Here is an 18478-nt window from a genome sequence, read left to right as displayed (position 1 = left end):
ATCTAATTCTTGAGGCTCTAATGGGGCAAAGAGCAAATTATCATCCCACATGTCCTGATGCTCAAAACACCTTACTGGTGTGTTACAATTGAATTTTGGCAGGCATTTAAATTCCAGGTTTGATTTACTGCATGCAGCAGTGCTGCCTAAATGTTTTGCTATCCCATGGAGTTAGTTGATATGGGCTCAGGGTATTGTTTCCATTGATCATGCTCTGCAGTAGGCCAAACACAGCACGCAGAGACCTGCTGGACCCTGGCACCTGTGGAAACAAAAGCATAGCCATGGCCCCAGGTCACAAGATCCCAGGGGCCTTCCCAATCAAGGGTCTGTAAATTGCAGACCTACACTGGGGCCTTATATTGCCAAAGGATTTGTCACAGACTGCAATGACAAGAAATGAGTTACTGTGACAGGGTTCATACCACTCAGAGAGATGGTTAAATAATTCAGGGTATAGACAGCTTTCCGTAGCCTGCTGTGTGGTGTCTCCCCCAACATTCCCTGTGGTGGTGAGAGAAAGTTCAGTTCTCCCCCCCACAAAGAAACCACGGCTAACTCAGTCAGAGAAACAAAAATGAATATAAGCTCTATTTACAATCAGGATGAGATGCAGTGAATATATATGCAATATACAGTATTTACAATATATACAGAAATATACAGCAAAGTTATAAGTTAGATGCTTTCTGTTGACATCTTGGATTATCGTGACAGTCGTTGAGGTCAGTGCTAGGCAGGTTTGCTGACTGCCATTTTCATGACAGTTGTGCCGTGTTCCCTCAAGGAAGGGATGGAAATGGCAGGGATAGAGCTGGCTGGGGAAGCAAGATTGATGTCATCAGACTGAAGGGGAAGAGCTGCAGGGCATGGGACAGTGGAGGAAAGGCTGCAGTAGGGATGGCCAAGGCTGAGAGTCCCAACAGGACCATGGGTTTTGTGCCTTTGGCTCTGGCAGTTGCCTCTGCCACCAAGGCCTGTGAGGAGAAATTTTTCTTTGAGGCTTTGAGGTTCTTCTATTGCAAGGGCAGTGGTCAGGGCTTGGCCTTTCTGCTTCCTAGAACAAAGGCAAGTTTTTCTCCCCTGTACTTTGTCTTTGTCTCCCTGCAATCCTGGCCTCTAACAAGCTGCTCTAACAAGTCCCTGGGGAGCCTTTGTCAGTAACAAGCCTCAGTGAGGCCAATCAGTGCTTCAAGGTACTTTGGAGTTTTCTTCTGACTTGGACTTCTTGAGAGGCTTCTTGGCAGTACCTGAGGATGATGCAATCAGCCCTAAATACTCCATGGGGCTCATTAAATACTGCTGAACCTCTAATTATTGCCAAGGTTTCTGCAGCTAATTGGAGAGATTTTTGCTGTACTTTTAAAGGAACATTTCATTCCTTTTCAGCAAAAACCCACAGCAAAACCTGACAAGGTCCTACCCTGCTCACTGCTCATCCTCACTCCCCACTGCCCCCAGCAGAGCCCAGAGCCACAGGTGAGGGACAGGATCTGCCTTGTCAGGGGCTGGGGCTCAGGGCTTGGCCCTTTGGATCAATGAATCCCCTCCAGGTTTCCTCAGCAGCAGAGCCACCTTGAGCTGCTTGTCCTGACCTGTCAGCACTGCCTCAGTTCTCTGCTCTCATCAGAACCTGGAGATGCTTCAGTGCCTCCAGAAATGCTTCCCTTGCACCCACTGTCTCCTGCTCTAACCAGACCCTGGGGACATTTTCCCAGTATGCTTCACTGGGACCCATTAAGAGTAGAAGAAACTTCAGAGTTTGAATCTGACTTTGACTTCTGGAGAGGTTTCATCAGCTTCTCCGTCTCTGAGGCTCATGGACTCATCACCAAAGCCACCAGAGGGCTCCTTTAAATGCCTTGGGCTGGTCCGTTTGTGCTGAGCCAGGCCAGGCTCCTGGACTGGAGGGATCTGCTGGCAAGCAGGAAGCACTTCAGGAGAAAGCTCTGGCCAGGAGCAGCTCCTCTGCACAGCACAGCAAGGCTGAGGACACTGCCAGAGGATCTCAGGGACGTGAGGAAGGCAGAGAGAGCTTCAAGGTGGCCAGGACTGAGAGGGTGACTAAGAACACCTTCTTTGCCTCAATTTTTACTAGAAGGACAGAACGTCTTCCTGACAGCTGGCCTGCAGAGCTAGCAGAAGGAGCCAGGGAGCTGCACAGTTTCCCTATGTTCCATGAGCAGGTGGTTGGAACTCTCCTTAGCAGCTTGGATCCCCACAAGTCCATGGGACCAGATGGGATTCATCCTAGGGTGCTGAGACAGCTGGCAGATGAGCTGGCCAAGCCACTCTCCATAATTTTCCAGCAGTCCTGGCTCACTGGCGAGGTCCCAGAGGACTGGAAGCTGGCCAACGTGGTGCCCATCCATAAGAAGGGCCGGTTGGATGAGCCAGGGAATTACAGGCCTGTCAGCCTGACCTCAGTGCCAGGCAAGATCATGGAACAGGTCATCCTGAGTGCAATAACACAACACTTACAGGATGGCCAAGGGATCAGGCCTAGCCAGCATGGATTTAGGAAGGGCAGGTCCTGCCTGACCAACCTGATCTCCTTCTATGATCAGGTGACCTGCCTGGTGGATGTGGGGAGGCCTGTGGATGTAGTCTACCTGGACCTCAGCAAGGCCTTTGACACCGTCCCCCATAGCAAACTGCTGGCCAAGCTGTCAGCCCATGGCTTGGACGGGAGCACACTGCGATGGGTTAGGAACTGGCTGGAGGGCCGAGCCCAGAGAGTGGTGGTGAATGGTGCCACACCCAGCTGGCAGCCAGTCACTAGTGGTGTGCCCCAAGGATCAGTGCTGGGCCCTGTGCTCTTTAACATCTTTATTGATGATCTGGATGAGGGCATTGAGTCCATCATCAGTAAATTTGCTGATGACACCAAGCTGGGGGCAAGAGTTGATCTGCTGGAGGGTAGAGAGGCTCTGCAGAGAGACCTCGACAGGCTGGACAGATGGGCAGAGTCCAAGGGCAAGAGATTTAACACATCCAAGTGCCGGGTTCTGCACATTGGCCACAACAACCCCATGCAGTGCTACAGGCTGGGGTCAGAGTGGCTAGAGAGCAGCCAGGCAGAGAGGGACCTGGGGGTGCTGGTTGATGGTAGGCTTAACATGAGCCTGCAGTGTGCCCAGGCAGCCAAGAGGGCCAATGGCATCCTGGCCTGCATCAAGAACAGTGTGGCCAGCAGGAGCAGGGAGGTCATTCTGCCCCTGTACACTGCACTGGTTAGGCCACACCTCGAGTCCTGTGTCCAGTTCTGGGCCCCTCAGTTTAGGAAGGATGTTGACTTGCTGGAACGAGTCCAGAGAAGAGCAACAAAGTTGGTGAGGGGTTTGGAACACAAGCCCTATGAGGAGAGGCTGAGGGAGCTGGGGCTGCTTAGCCTGGACAAGAGGAGACTCAGGGGTGACCTTATCACTCTCTACAACTACCTGAAGGGAGGTTGTAGACAGGCTGATGATGGTCTCTTCTCCCAGGCACCCAGTACCAGAACAAGAGGACACAGTCTCAGGCTGCGCCAGGGGAGGTTCGGGTTGGATGTTAGGAAGAAGTTCCATACAGAAAGAGAGATTGCGCTATGGAATGGGTTGCCCGGGGAGGTGGTGGAGTCGCCGTCATTGAAGGTGTTCAGAAGGAGACTTGATGGGGTGCTTGGTGCCATGGGTTAGCTGTTTGGGTGGGTTGGATTGGTTGATGGGTTGGACACGATGATCTTGAAGGTCTCTTCCAACCTGGTTTGGTTTATTCTAATAAAGGTTTATTCTAACTCACTGGAGGAGAAGTCACTGCAGTCACTGACACAGTGAGGCTGTGGGTGCAGGACCCTGCAGCTGTAGCTCCTGGAGGCATCTCCATCTTGGCAGCTGACGCTCAGCTGAAGGCTCCTGGAGTGTGCACACAGAAGGAGGACCAAAGCCCTTCAGTTCCATCCTGTGAGCAGCAGTGAGCAGAGCTGGGTAAGGAGAAGGCTTCACCCCCAGCCCCTCTGCCTTTCTCTCTTCCCTTCACTATCTCTGCAGCACTGCAGGCCTGCTCCCTCTTTCTCCAACTCTCCATGGCTGTGGTGGTTTTAGGCAATGCCTTTAAAATTTAGTGTGACCGTTTGAGGCTGTGCCTTTAAGAAAGAGTCAGTGCTGGGACACTATGGCTGAATGTTTTGGAATATTAACGAAAACAATCAGATATTCTAAACTAACTTCATTGGTGGATTGGTAGAATGCAGTTTTAAGCTTAGGTGCAGCTGGGACTTTCCTCAGTTCGCTCCTTTCCTTTTCCCTTTCCAGCTCGTCCGCTTCTGGGCTCCCTGCCAGACTGATCGTGGACAGATAAGCAACTAAGGCCTACTAATACTTTGCTTTAATTAATAACTTTTTCTCTCTTTCTAACCCTCTTTGGGGAAAAAGGGGAGAGAAAGGGGTACAAGGGGGGAACCCTCCTCCAGAAGTCAAACAGTCACAATTAGTTACAGATTTTGAGCAGAAAAGTAGAAACAAAATCAAGAGATCACTCTTGGGTGTGAAAAAGAAAAGAAAATATTATTCTAAACAAATTCATTGGATAAATATCTGGAATCAGAGGTGCTGTACCATAACAATTCTCTCTCTTCTCTTCTCATCTCAGCTGTTCTGCTTCACTCGGGAGAGATCACCTGCTTTGGCTGCCCTTGGCTAAGTCTAACCCTCTGCTTTTTTTCTCTCTCCACTCCTCCTTTCTGTCTTGGAGCAGGGGGCTAGGGGTTAGGGGCAGAGGAACAGCTTCCCTAGTCTCTGGCCAGGGTTTTTTTGTGTTGATTAATAATTGTAAATAGCTGTCTAATATTGTCACTCCTGGATGTTTTGTACCTGTTCATTGCATTCCATTGTAGAGTGTAGCTCTTGCTTGTCAATACAGCTTCATTTGCTTCTAACTGAGCTGCTCTGGCAAAGATAATGCTAGGGGGAAACATCAACCCACCACAATGGGACTCTTGTTCTCTGGGATTGGGCTCTTGACCACTTTTTGTTCTGACACCAGAGAAATCTTCATGGCAATTCTGGGTCCCTGCTGCATTTGAAGCTGTGATGAACTCTGCCATGGGTTGGTAGTGATGGGACTGAGCTGATCCATTCCTCACTCAGCTCAGGGACAGGGGTTACAATGAGCCTGAGAGAAGTGTGCCCTAACTTGTCACTGCCTTTCTCTCCTTGGACAGGTCTCCATGGCCAGAGGCAGCAGATGGCCAACAACAGCTCCATCACCCACTTCCTCCTCCTGCCATTCCCAGGCACAAGGCAGCTGCAGCTCCTGCACTTCTGCCTCTTCCTGGCCATCTACCTGGCTGCCCTGCTGGGCAATGGCCTCATCATCACCAACATAGCCTGGGACCACCACCTCCACACCCCCATGTACTTCTTCCTCCTCAGCCTCGCCCTGCTTGACCTGGGTGCCATCTCCACCACTGTTCCCAAGTTCATGGCCAATACCCTGAGGGAGTCCAGGGACATCTCCTATGCAGGATGTGTTCTTCAGGTCTTTCTGTTTGCCTTTTTCATTTCAACAGAATTTTCTCTCCTCACCACCATGTCCTATGATCGCTATGTTGCCATCTGCAGACCCCTGCACTATGAGACCCTCCTGGGCAGCAGTTTGTGTCCACCTGGCAGCAGCTGTCTGGGCCTGTGGAATTTTGTATTCTCTGCTGCACACAGCCAATACATTTTCCCTGCCTCTCTGCCAGGGCAATGCTCTGGACCAGTTCTTCTGTGAAATCCCCCAAATCCTCAAGCTCTCCTGCTCCACATCCTACCTCAGAGAACTTTGGCTTATTGTCTTCAGTGCCTGTTTATTCTTTGTCTGTTTTGTGTTCATTGTGGTGTCCTATGTGCAGATCTTCAGGGCAGTGCTGAGGATCCCCTCTCAGCAGGGACGCCACAAAGCCTTTGCCACCTGCCTCCCTCACCTGGCTGTGGTCTCCCTCTTTCTCAGCACTGGCTTCTTTGCAAACCTGAAGCCCTCCTCCATCTCCTCCCCATCCCTGGACCTGGTGGTGTCAGTTCTGTACTCAGTGGTGCCTCCAGCAGTGAACCCTCTCATCTACAGCCTGAGGAACCAGGAGCTCAAGTCTGCCCTGAGCCAACTGATCCCTGGATGCCTTCAGAAGCAATAAAGTCTTTGTCTTCTCCTGCAGAGCAGTTCTGATGTCACTCAGTGCAGACCCAGCCTGGTTTCTCGAGTTATGGCTGCTGCTGGTGCTGTTCCCCTTGGGAGAATATTGTTCCCACACAAATGTCTTTCTTCAGACCATTTCTGGTTCAGTGTTGTCCTGTCTGGTGTGACCCAGAGGCTGCAGACATGAGGAGCTGTGCTCCCTGTGTGGTCAACACAAGAAAGGACCCTGCAGGGAGTTGTTTCTCTTGTTTCCTTCCTGCAAGGTTTCTGTGGAGCTGCAGGGCAGTGCCTGTGTGCAGAGGTGGAGGGGCAGAGTCCCAGCACAGCAGCAGTGCCAGTGCCAGAGCTTGGGCTGTCCTCACCTGCTCTTTATTCCCTTCCAGCCTCTCCTGCTGAGCCTCTGTGGTAGGGCAAGGCCTAAGTGCTCTGGCAGCTTGGGCAGTGTACTGCTGTGTGGCAGTGCTGGGTCTGCAGGCAGGGTCAGGCCAGGGCTGCTTGTGGGATAGAGCTGTGATCCAGAGCAGCACTGCCATCAGAACAGGAGGTCTCCTCATGCCTTCACACCCCATCCCCCTCCCATTACAGACTGCACCTACTCAGAGTCCAATGTTTTTCTCCAGTCCATTTCTGATTCAGCACTGGACTGTCTGCAGTGACCCAGAAACTGTAGACATGAGGAACACTGTTCCCTGTGGTTTCAAAACAATCAAGGGTCTAACAGGGCCACTTGGTTGCTTTGTCAGTACCTTGCATACCACATTCAAGATCTGACTCACGATATGAAGGTAAAAATGCTGGATATTTTGGCATTTGACAATGCTAACGAAGAAACTAAACAGGTTCTCAGCATCTTATCAACAGGTGCCACTGTCTCGTGACAGCAGAATGAATGAAGCACCAACAAATGGCAATGTATCTAGCCAGGGCCATAGAAGCAGTCGTGAAACCACCAGTACGACCACCGCACAAGGGAAACAACCTGGATGGTAAACATCGTACTTCTGGGAAACCCAGGTACCTTAAATCAAATTGCCTGACTGCTGGACAGACTCGAAAGTGCTGTGCTCACTGTCACAGACCTAATCATGTTACTCAAGATTATCGTTGGTAGGGAAACTGCTCCTGCAGCGCAAGTACACCCCGTGCCACGACACCAAACCAGGGTGCTTGGACCGCCCCCCTCGCAGCCACCTGTGGCAGCGTGGAGCAGACCTGGCAACAGCAGTGGATGTCACTCTTGAGTCCACAAAATGTTGTCGAGTCCAATCAGCACGGTCCTCTGGGTCACAGACCCTGTGCTCTGTTAATTGGCAGATTGTCTACCTCTAGACAGGGCATCTTTATAATTCCTTATTCAATAGATTATGATTATGACTGGGTTATGAAAATTATGCACTATACCATTACCCTTCCTGTTAGCACTCCTGTTGGGACAAAAATTGCTCAGCTAATACCATTTGAGTCCTGAGTGCCTAGGGCTTCATACAGGATTCAAGAACAAGAAGGCTTTGGTTCCACTGGTATGCCCTAATATCTTATTGGCCCTAGAAATCCAAAAGGGAAAACCAGAAGAAATTGTAACTATCAGACACTCTTGTGGACAAACTGTACAACTTTCAATGATTGTGGATACTGGAGACAATGTCGCTATTATACCTTGCTATAAGTGGAATGGTCACTAGCCATTGCTGATGGCAAATTCTGGAGTCATGGGTTTAAAAGGTATGCAAACAACCTGGGTTAGCAAAGAGCCAGTGCAGTTAGCTTTTAAAGATGGCAAATCAATTGCTGTAAGACCGTACTTGTTAACCCTTCCAGTTGCTCTGTTGGGCAGAGATGCCTTAAGTTAGCTAGGAGGAAAACTCATTCCTGTTCCATTTCTGTAGCGGCTACTGGTCAGCAACCAACCCTCAAATTAAAATAGACAACAGCTAATCCAGTATGGGTGGAACAGTGGTTGCTCAGACAAGATAGGCTGCAAGTTGTTAAGACCCTAGTGCAGAAACAATTGCAGTTAGGGCATACCTTGCAAGGCACACCCCCCCCCCCCACCTCCCACACCTTCCCTTTCCTGGTAAGACCCCAGTCTACCAAAGCTCTGTTCTGATTTAAAGCAACAGTGCTAATTTCATCATTTCTGATTGTAATGTCTTTCAGAGATTTGTTATTTAGAGTTTTGCTAACATCTCTCTATTTCCTTCTTAGACATTGACTAGATAAAATAAAAAATACAAAAAATAAAAAAAACAAAACAATAGTAAAAAAACCACACACCAAAAATTAAAAATATATATATAACAAAACAAAAAATCACAGTATCACCAAATGCAACTTAGATACAAAAAGTACAATAAAAAATGACAAAATAAAATATTTTAGATAAAAAATAAAGTACAAAATAACAAAATAATAACAAATTATAATAATAATAATAAAAGAAGTTAAAAAAACAAAAGAAAAAAGAAAATAAAAACAACTCAACAAAGTAATAATAAAAACAAACAACAATTAAAAAAACTAAAAACATAAAGATCAGTAACAAAAAATAACTATTAGCAAAACCCATAAGGATTATTAGCAAAAAATAAAGGGTTATTAAGATAGGGACTACTAGATTAAAACAAAAGGATATATTAAAAAAAAATGTGAAAAATAAGGAAAAAAAAATACAAATATTAAAAAATAAAAAAGCAAAAAATTAAAAATAAAATAAAAGCAATTAAAATTAATGAAAAAATAACGACTTTTAAATTTAAAAATTAGATGGAAAATATTTATTAAAAAATCAAAATAATTAAAATATTTTAAAATAATAAACATTAAAAATAAAAATAATCAAAATAATTTTAAAAATAAAAAATAATTTAAAATTACATTAAAAATAAAATTAAAATTAAAATATAAAGAAAATAAAAATTTTAAAATAAAAAATTAATTACAATTTTAAAAAATTTAAAATTAAGATCAAAAAATAAAAAAAAATAAATTAAAAAGTTGGGTTAAAAATAAAATTAAAATTAAAAGAAAAAACATCACATGATGGTGCTGATGTTTGTGTTTTCCCAGGTCCTGCAGCAGCGTCAGGACAGAGGGGACCTGATGGATGGGCATGCACTGGGAGGGGCCCAGCGGTCCTCCGGATTCACTCCTCAGGGCCTTGGTGTCCATAGCTGTGTTATCTTTAATAAATGAAGATGCTTCCTTCCTTTCTGCCTGCCTCCAGGCTCTCAAGGGCAAGGGACTGGGTTCAGTATGCCCTAGAATCATTAAGGTTAGAAGAGACCTCTAAGATCATTGAGCCCAGCCATCAACCCAACACCGCCATGGCCACTAAACCATGGCCCACAGTGCCATGGCAAACGTCTGTGGAGCACTGCTGGGCATGATAAAGTATTAAAAATTAACATTAAAGAAATAAAAAAAAATAAAGAATTAATTGAAATAAAAAATTAAAATAAAAATAATAAAATTCTGAAAATAGTTAAAAAATATATCCAGAAAAAAATAACAATAACAAAAAAATAGTATATTTTATAGGTAAGGGTTTTAGTGATACCAGCAAGAGATAACTACCCCATGTCAACTGCAATCATCGCAATAAACAACAGCAGAAGAATCAAGAATATGAAGTCGAACATCGATCACAGTAACTGTTATGATAATCTGAGATCAAAAGCATCAATCAGAAGAATTTACTAAAAAAACCTCAGCTGAATTGGGGCTGACTGTTATGATTGTTTGATTGTTGTGTGATTAGAGAAAATGTTCATACGGACTTCTGTCACCTCACCAGCTTGCCATCATTTTAAACAGTTAAAGGGAAAGTCAAAATTAATTATAACACAACATGCATTCTCATTTTAGGTTAAAAAGAACAACAACAATAACAAAAAATAAGGAGGGGGGATTTAGGTATGTGTGGTAGTGAGAAAAGTTCAGTTCTCCCCCCTCCCCCCCCCCCCAAAACCACAGCTAACTCAGTCAGAGAAGCAAAATGGAAAAGAGCTGTATTTCACAAGCAGAATGAACTGCAATGAATATATACACAACATGCAGTATTTACAGTGTATACAAAAATATACAGGAAAGAAAGTAACAGAGAAAAACTGCCCCCCCACCAATAGAGGAGGGTCCCCCCCAAAAAAACCTTTTCCCCCTTCCTCACTTTTTTCCCAAAAAGGGTTAGAGAGAAAAGTAATTATTAAGGGAAATTCTGTTAGTTCAAAGCATATGCTAAGGGAAGAATTCTTTTCTTCTCTCATTAATCCAAGGTCGGCACCAAGCACAGAAGAAAGAAAAACAGCTGTCCAGACCAAGACTGAAACAGACTCAGGCTGACTGCACAGAGCAAAACCTTAAAGTTACATTCCTACTGATCTACCAATGAGATTCGGTTAGAATTATCTTTGTTTTCCTTTTTACACCAAAACATTCAGCCAGAGTGCTCAGTAGCTGTCTCTTCTGAAAGGCATAGCCTAAAACTGACACAGGGAGGCAGAGGGCAAAGGCTTTGTGGCATCCCTGCTGAGAGGGGATCCTCAGCACTGCCCTGAAGACCTGCACATAGGACACCACCATGAACACAAAACAGACAAAACTGAGCAGACACGAACTTGCTTATGGCCCAGGGCAAAGCTCCTGGGAGCAAGCACCTTCTTACTGTTGCCACTGTCATGCCATCTGGCACTGCAGAAGAGCCTGGCTCCAAAACCTCTCCAGGCAGGTGCTGTCTGCCTTTAGACTGTCATGTACCTGCCCTTCATCAGGCCAGAGTGGTCCAGCTGCCTCCAGCTTGCCACACAGGTCCTGTACTGTGGGGCCCTAAGCTCTTCATGAGAGAATGAGGTCTGTGGTGACAGGTTGGACTTAATGATCCTCGAGGTCTCTTCCAACCTTAGTGATACTGTGATACTGTGAATCTCTCTGCACTTCTCCAGGTTCTCCACCCTCTTTTAGAAATGGGAACCTCACCATCTGATGTGGCTTCCATCAAGACTCCCATGCCCCCTTCCTCGGATCAGTGCCCAGCTGGTCACATCACAGCCTGTCCAGAGGCATGAGGTTGTTCTGCCCCCGTGCAGACCTTGCCTGCCTTGGCCTTGTGAAACTTCAGGAGGTCTTTGATGGCCAAATCCACTCACGTGTCCAGGTCCCTGTGGACTGGAATCCCAGCATGACAGCATTTAAGGTTAGAGGGCCAGTGCCTCAAACAAGTTAACAGTGTGGGGAATTGCAGGACACTACAGGTATGGAATGAAAACTGTTCCATGGAGTTGCCACCCAAGGGGGTAAATACCACAGGAACCTCAGCAATACCATCAGAAGGTACAACCCCAGAAGTGCAAGGCCAGGAGGGTCAGAGGTTCTTTGTGGAGTGCTTTACAACAGTAACCAGAGAAGATCTTGGGTGAAGTGAAGGATGTGGTCAGTGCTGGCTGGGATACCCTGTGAGAAAGCTCTGCACTTGCTGGGAATGAGTGCTGTGAACAGGGAGGGTCCAAGAGCTTTCCCTAATTGGAAGCTATGAAGTGCAAGGGAGGACAGCAGCAGTCAGGCTGGAAGGGACTTCAGGAAGTGTCTCAACCAACCTCCAGCTCTAAGCAGAATCACAGCAGATTCCTCAGGGCTTGAGCCAAACATGTAGTGGTCACTGCCTGGGGCAGAGCTCCTGCACACTCTCAGGAAAACAGCTTCCAGGGGCTGATTATCCTCATGTTGGAAAACTTTGTCTCTCTGTGTAGCCTGAACCTCATCAGTTTCAGACCATTGTCTATTGTCCAAGTGTCCTGAACAATGGACAAGAGCCTGACACATTCTTCCAAGGATCAGAGCCCAGCAACCTCTAGTGGGAGTCTACCTCTTTACCTCTGCACACAGGAAGTGCCCTGCAGCTTCAGAGAAAGCTTTCCAGAAGGTGCTCAGAGAAACAAAACTTGAAGGGTCCTTGATTGTTTTGAAACCACAGGGAACAGTGTTTCTCATGTCTACAGTTTCTGGGTCACTGCAGACAGTCCAGTGCTGAATCAGAAATGGACTGGAGAAAAACATTGGACTCTGAGTAGGTGCAGTCTGTAATGGGAGGGGGTTGGGGTGTGAAGGCATGAGGAGACCTCCTGTTCTGATGGCAGTGCTGCTCTGGATCACAGCTCTATCCCACAAGCAGCCCTGGCCTGACCCTGCCTGCAGACCCAGCACTGCCACACAGCAGTACACTGCCCAAGCTGCCAGAGCACTCAGGCCTTGCCCTCCTGTCGTAGTTTGGGCTGGCTGCCCTCTGCTACAGGGGTGTTTCCTGTGTCCAGCAGTCCAGCCCAGTGGGTGGGCACAGGAAATTAGGTTATTTCCTACCATGATCCCTTGCACCACTATAAGTCTCACGGCGGGGTCAGGCACTTCCTCTTTCCTTCCTCCTCGCCACCTGGTAACTGGGGAAGAGATCTCCCGGCCATGGGCCTGGTTAGGCCCAAGGCCACGGGGGGATGGGCAGTCTCAGATCTGGCCAGCTGAGACTAGCCTAGCAGTGGGGGGGGGGAAGGAGGAGCCCTGGGGGTTTGGGTGCACCCTCAGGTGGGAATGGGATCTCTCTGGGTCTGTTTTGGGTCTCTCTCTTGTCACTGTGTTTCTAGTTCTCTGCACGCACTCACCGTTCTATTTAAACTTTTCATCGCTTTTGCAATCCGTTTGTCTGAGTCGTTATTTCTGCGCATGGTGGGGAGGGGGTCTGCCCCAACCCATTACACCCACCACAGAGGCTCAGCAGGAGAGGCTGGAAGGGAATAAAGAGCAGGTGAGGACAGCCCAAGCTCTGGCACTGGCACTGCTGCTGTGCTGGGACTCTGCCCCTCCACCTCTGCACACAGGCACTGCCCTGCAGCTCCACAGAAGCCTTGGAGGAAGGAAACAAGAGAAACAACTCCCTGCAGTGTCCTTTCTTGTGTTGACCACACAGGGAGCACAGCTCCTCATGTCTGCAGCCTCTGGGTCACACCAGACAGGACAACACTGAACCAGAAATGGTCTGAAGAAAGACATTTGTGTGGGAACAATATTCTCCCAAGGGGAACAGCCCCAGCAGCAGCCATAACTCGAGAAACCAGGCTGGGCCTGCACTGAGTGACATCAGAACTGCTCTGCAGGAGAAGACAAAGAGTTTATTGCTTCTGAAGGCATCCAGGGATCAGTTGGCTGAGGGCAGCCTTGAGCTCCTGGTTCCTCAGGCTGTAGATGAGAGGGTTCACTGCTGGAGGCACCACTGAGTACAGAACTGACACCACCAGGTCCAGGGATGGGGAGGAGATGGAGGAGGGCTTCAGGTTTGCAAAGAAGCCAGTGCTGAGAAAGAGGGAGACCACAGCCAGGTGAGGGAGGCAGGTGGCAAAGGCTTTGTGGCGTCCCTGCTGAGAGGGGATCCTCAGCACTGCCCTGAAGATCTGCACATAGGACACCACAAGGAACACAAAACAGACAGAGAATAAACAGGCACTGAAGACAATAAGCCAAAGTTCTCTGAGGTAGGATGTGGAGCAGGAGAGCTTGAGGATTTGGGGGATTTCACAGAAGAACTGGTCCAGAGCATTTCCCTGGCAGAGAGGCAGGGAAAATGTATTGGCTGTGTGCAGCAGAGAATACAGAATTCCACAGGCCCAGACAGCTGCTGCCAGGTGGAGACAAACTCTGCTGCCCAGGAGGGTCTCATAGTGCAGGGCTCTGCAGATGGCAACATAGCGATCATAGGACATGGTGGTGAGGAGAGAAAATTCTGTTGAAATGAAAAAGGCAAACAGAAAGACCTGAAGAACACATCCTGCATAGGAGATGTCCCTGGACTCCCTCAGGGTATTGGCCATGAACTTGGGAACAGTGGTGGTGATGGCACCCAGGTCAAGGAGAGAGAGGTTGAGGAGGAAGAAGTACATGGGGGTGTGGAGGTGGTGGTCCCAGGCTATGGTGGTGAAGATGAGGCCATTGCCCAGCAGGGCAGCCAGGTAGATGGCCAGGAAGAGGCAGAAGTGCAGGAGCTGCAGCTGCCTTGTGCCTGGGAATGGCAGGAGGAGGAAGTGGGTGATGGAGCTGCTGTTGGCCATCTGCTGCCTCTGGCCATGGAGACCTGTCCAAGGAGAGAAAGGCAGTGACAAGTTAGGGCACACTTCTCTTAGCCTCATTGTAAGCCCTGTCCCTGAGCTGCTTGAGGAATGGATCAGCTCAATCCCATCACTACCAACCCATGGCAGAGTTCATCACAGCTTCAAATGCAGCAGGGACCCAGAATTGCCATGAAGATTTCTCTGGTGTCAGAACAAAAAGTGGTCAAGAGCCCAATCCCAGAGAACAAGAGTCCCATTGTGGTGGGTTGATATTTCCCCCTAGCATTATCTTTGCCGGAGCAGCTCAGTTAGAAGCAAATGAAGCTGTATTGACAAGCAAGAGCTACACTCTACAATGGAATGCAATGAACAGGTACAAAACATCCAGGAGTGACAATATTAGACAGCTATTTACAATTATTAATCAACACAAAAAAACCCTGGCCAGAGACTAGGGAAGCTGTTCCTCTGACCCTAACCCCTAGCCCCCTGCTCCAAGACAGAAAGGAGGAGTGGAGAGAGAAAAAAAGCAGAGGGTTAGACTTAGCCAAGGGCAGCCAAAGCAGGTGATCTCTCCAGAGTGAAGCAGAACAGCTGAGATGAGAAGAGAAGAGAGAGAATTGTTATGGTACAGCACCTCTGATTCCAGATATTTATCCAATGAATTTGTTTAGAATAATCTTTTCTTTTCTTTTTCACACCCAAGAGTGATCTATTTATTTTGTTTCTACTTTTCTGCTCAAAATCTGTAACTAATTGTGACTGTTTGACTTCTGGAGGAGGGTTCCCCCCTTGTACCCCCTTCTCTCCCCTTTTTCCCCAAAGAGGGTTAGAAAGAGAGAAAAAGTTATTAATTAAAGCAAAGTATTAATAGGCCTTAGTTGCTTATCTGTCCACAATCAGTCTGGCAGGGAGCCCAGAAGCGGACGAGCTGGAAAGGGAAAAGGAAAGGAGCGAACTGAGGAAAGTCCCAGCTGCACCTAAGCTTAAAACTGCGTTCTACCAATCCACCAATGAAGTTAGTTTAGAATATCTGATTGTTTTCGTTAATATTCCAAAACATTCAGCCATAGTGTCCCAGCACTGTCTCTTTCTTAAAGGCACAGCCTCAAACGGTCACACTAAATTTTAAAGGCATTGCCTAAAACCACCACAGCCATGGAGAGTTGGAGAAACAGGGAGCAGGCCTGCAGTGCTGCAGAGATAGTGAAGGGAAGAGAGAAAGGCAGAGGGGCTGGGGGTGAAGCCTTCTCCTTACCCAGCTCTGCTCACTGCTGCTCACAGGATGGAAGGGAAGGGCTTTGGTCCTCCTTCTGTGTGCACACTCCAGGAGCCTTCAGCTGAGCGTCAGCTGCTGAGATGGAGATGCCTCCAGGAGCTACAGCTGCAGTGTCCTGCACCCACAGCCTCACTGTGTCAGTGACTGCAGTGACTTCTCCTCCAGTGAGTTCTTAGTCACCCTCTCAGTCCTGGCCACCTTGAAGCTCTCTCTGCCTTCCTCACGTCCCTGAGATCCTCTGGCAGTGTCCTCAGCCCTGCTGTGCTGTGCAGAGGACCTGCTCCTGGCCAGAGCTGTCTCTTGAAGTGCTTCCTGCTTGCCAGCAGATCCCTCCAGCCCAGGAGCCTGGCCTAGCTCAGCACAAACGGACCAGCCCAAGGCATTTAAAGGAGCCCTCTGGTTGCTTTGGTGATGAGTCCATGAGCCTCAGAGACGGAGAAGCTGATGAAACCTCTCCAGAAGTCAAAGTCAGATTCAAACTCTGAAGTTTCTTCTACTCTTAATGGGTCCCAGTGAAGCATACTGGGAAAATGTCCCCAGGGTCTGGTTAGAGCAGGAGACAGTGGGTGCAAGGGAAGCATTACTGGAGGCACTGAAGCATCTCCAGGCTGTGGTGAGAGCAGAGAACTGAGGCAGTGCTGACAGGTCAGGTCAAGCAGCTCAAGGTGGCTCTGCTGCTGAGGAAACCTGGAGGGGTTTCATTGATCCAAAGGGCCAAGCCCTGAGCCCCAGCCCCTGACAAGGCAGATCCTGTCCCTCACCTGTGGCTCTGGGCTCTGCTGGGGGCAGTGGGGAGTGAGGATGAGCAGTGACCAGGGTAGGACCTTGTCAGGTTTTGCTGTGGGTTTTTGCTGAAAAGGAATGAAATGTTCCTTTAAAAGTACTTTTTATCAGATGCTTTGTACAGCAAAAATCTCTCCAATTAGCTGCAGAAACCTTGGCAATAATTAGAGGTTCAGCAGTATTTAATGAGCCCCATGGAGTATTTAGGGCTGATTACATCATCCTCAGGTACTGCCAGGAGACTCTGCCAAGGTACTGCCAAGAAGCCTCTCAAGAAGTCCAAGTCAGAAGAAAACTCCAAAGTACCTTGAAGCACTGATTGGCCTCACTGAGGCTTGTTACTGACAAAGGCTCCCCAGGGACTTGTTAGAGCAGCTTGTTAGAGGCCAGGATTGCAGGGAGACAAAGTACAGGGCAGAAAAACTTGCCTTTGGTCTGTGAAGCAGAAAGGCCAAGCCCTGACCACTGCCCTTGCAATAGAAGAACCTCAAAGCCTCAAAGAAAAATTTCTCCTCACAGGCCTTGGTGGCAGAGGCAAGTGCCAGAGCCAAAGGCACAAAACCCATGGTCCTGTTGGGACTCTCAGCCTTGGCCATTCCTACTGCAGCCTTTCCTCCACTGTCCCATGCCCTGCAGCTCTTCCCCTTCAGTCTGATGACATCAATCTTGCTTCCCCAGCCAGCTCTCCCCCTGCCATTTCCACCCCTTCCTTGAGTTGTCTGTGCTCTCCCTGCCATTTCCTGACACCTCTGGATGGCCTCATGCATAGCAGCTCTGCCCTTTGAGGGACATGTCTTTGGCCTCATCTCCACTCTGAACCTTCCAAGCTGCACTTTGTGGAGGTTTTGTTCTCTCTCCACTCCCCAGAAGAGCTCCATCCTCTCTGAATTCACCTTTCAGCCATGTGCACACTGCTCTGGCAGTGCCCTGAGCCTCCATTCAGCAGGCTGAAGCAGCTCAGGTCCTTCAGCCTCTCCACAGAGATGTCAATCCCCATCCTGGCAGATCTCCTGTTCAGCCTCCCTAGTTCCTTGCTTCTCCTTCAGACTGCAGAAACCCACACCCAGGCACCGAGAATCCAGATATGTCTGCAGCATTGCTGAGTCCAGGAGGAGGACAACTTGGTGCCATGGTCTAGTCATGAGGTCTGTGGTGACAGGTTGGACTCCATGACCTTTGAGGTCTCTTCCAATCTTGGTGATACTATGATACTGTGTGATACTGTGAACTTCTGTGTCTGATTTGCCACACTCCACCTGCCACAGCCTAACTGCAGTTGGCCACCTTCCCTGTGTGCAGGTTTTGCTCCATCCCAGGGCATTTGGAATAGGGAAATGAACCTCAGGAAAGTCTTGCTCAGTATTGCTCTATGAAATGCAGACAGGCCTTAGGCCTGGTCCTTGAAATGGGAGCTTAGGAGAAGACAGAGGCTTAGGGCCTGCTCTTGAAGGTGAGATTTGCCCCAGCTCTTCCCAGAGAGGTCCTTGCTGTCCCCTGTTCTGCTTCCTGAAGCAGAGCAGCACTCACACATGCCCTTCACTACAACAGCCATGCAAACAAAGCAGAACAAGCTCAGGGTTATTGCTCCAACCAGCTGCTTGAGACTGAAGCCCAAGGCAGGAATCCACAACCATAGCCAGACCCAGAGCTCTGAGAAGCCCCAGGTGGTGTCTTCCTTCCACACTTCATGCAGAATCTGCTTGGTTCCCATATCTCACTGATCATGGAATGGGCTGGGCAGGAAGGGACCTCCAAAGGTTTTCTTGTCCAACCTTCCCAGGGACATCCTCAACTGGATCAGGTTACCCAGAGCCCTGTCAAGCCTCACCTTCAATATCTCCAGGGATGGGATACCTACCACCTCCCTGGGCAACCTGTTCCAGTGTTCCACTACCCTCACGGTGTAGAACTTGTGCTGGCTCCTACTTCCTGCACAATCCTGCTTTGTTCCCATCTCTCACCCATGTCTATGGATGTCCTTCCTCTCTGATCCATGGAAACACAACAGCTTTTGTTCAGTGTTGTGCCCACTCCTCCTTCTGAGGCAAAGACCATGCCTGGAGCCATTCCCTCCTGAGCAGCTCTTTCTGCAACCTGTTTCACTCCACCCTGGGAAGCTGATCCTGCACCTGCAGTTCTATTCCAGAGAACTGGAAGAGCAGAGATCTTCACCATG

The 18478-nt window shown here is 48.5% G+C and overlaps 2 protein-coding genes and 1 pseudogene across 2 annotated transcripts in view; 2 read left to right on the top strand and 1 right to left on the bottom strand.

Moving 5' to 3' along the window:
- The window catches only part of LOC137454451 (zinc finger protein 721-like), a 144583-nt gene that overhangs the window by 49847 nt on the left and 76258 nt on the right, over positions 1–18478 (top strand). The gene's annotated exons all lie outside the window — the stretch shown is intronic.
- On the top strand, positions 901–7034 carry LOC137454417 (olfactory receptor 14A16-like; annotated as a pseudogene).
- Positions 13338–14270, bottom strand: LOC137454376 (olfactory receptor 14J1-like; the record flags this gene model as incomplete). The annotated part of the gene is made up of 1 exon (XM_068164423.1): positions 13338–14270. A coding segment is annotated over exon 1 (903 nt), but the record flags the coding sequence as incomplete, so codon positions are not given.

This window comes from Melanerpes formicivorus, unplaced genomic scaffold (assembly GCF_026170545.1).
Source record: "Melanerpes formicivorus ecotype bairdi unplaced genomic scaffold, bMelFor1.0.p_v2 SCAF_80, whole genome shotgun sequence".
NCBI classification, from domain to species: Eukaryota; Metazoa; Chordata; class Aves; order Piciformes; family Picidae; genus Melanerpes; species Melanerpes formicivorus.
This window is presented reverse-complemented; position numbering and strand designations above follow the sequence as displayed.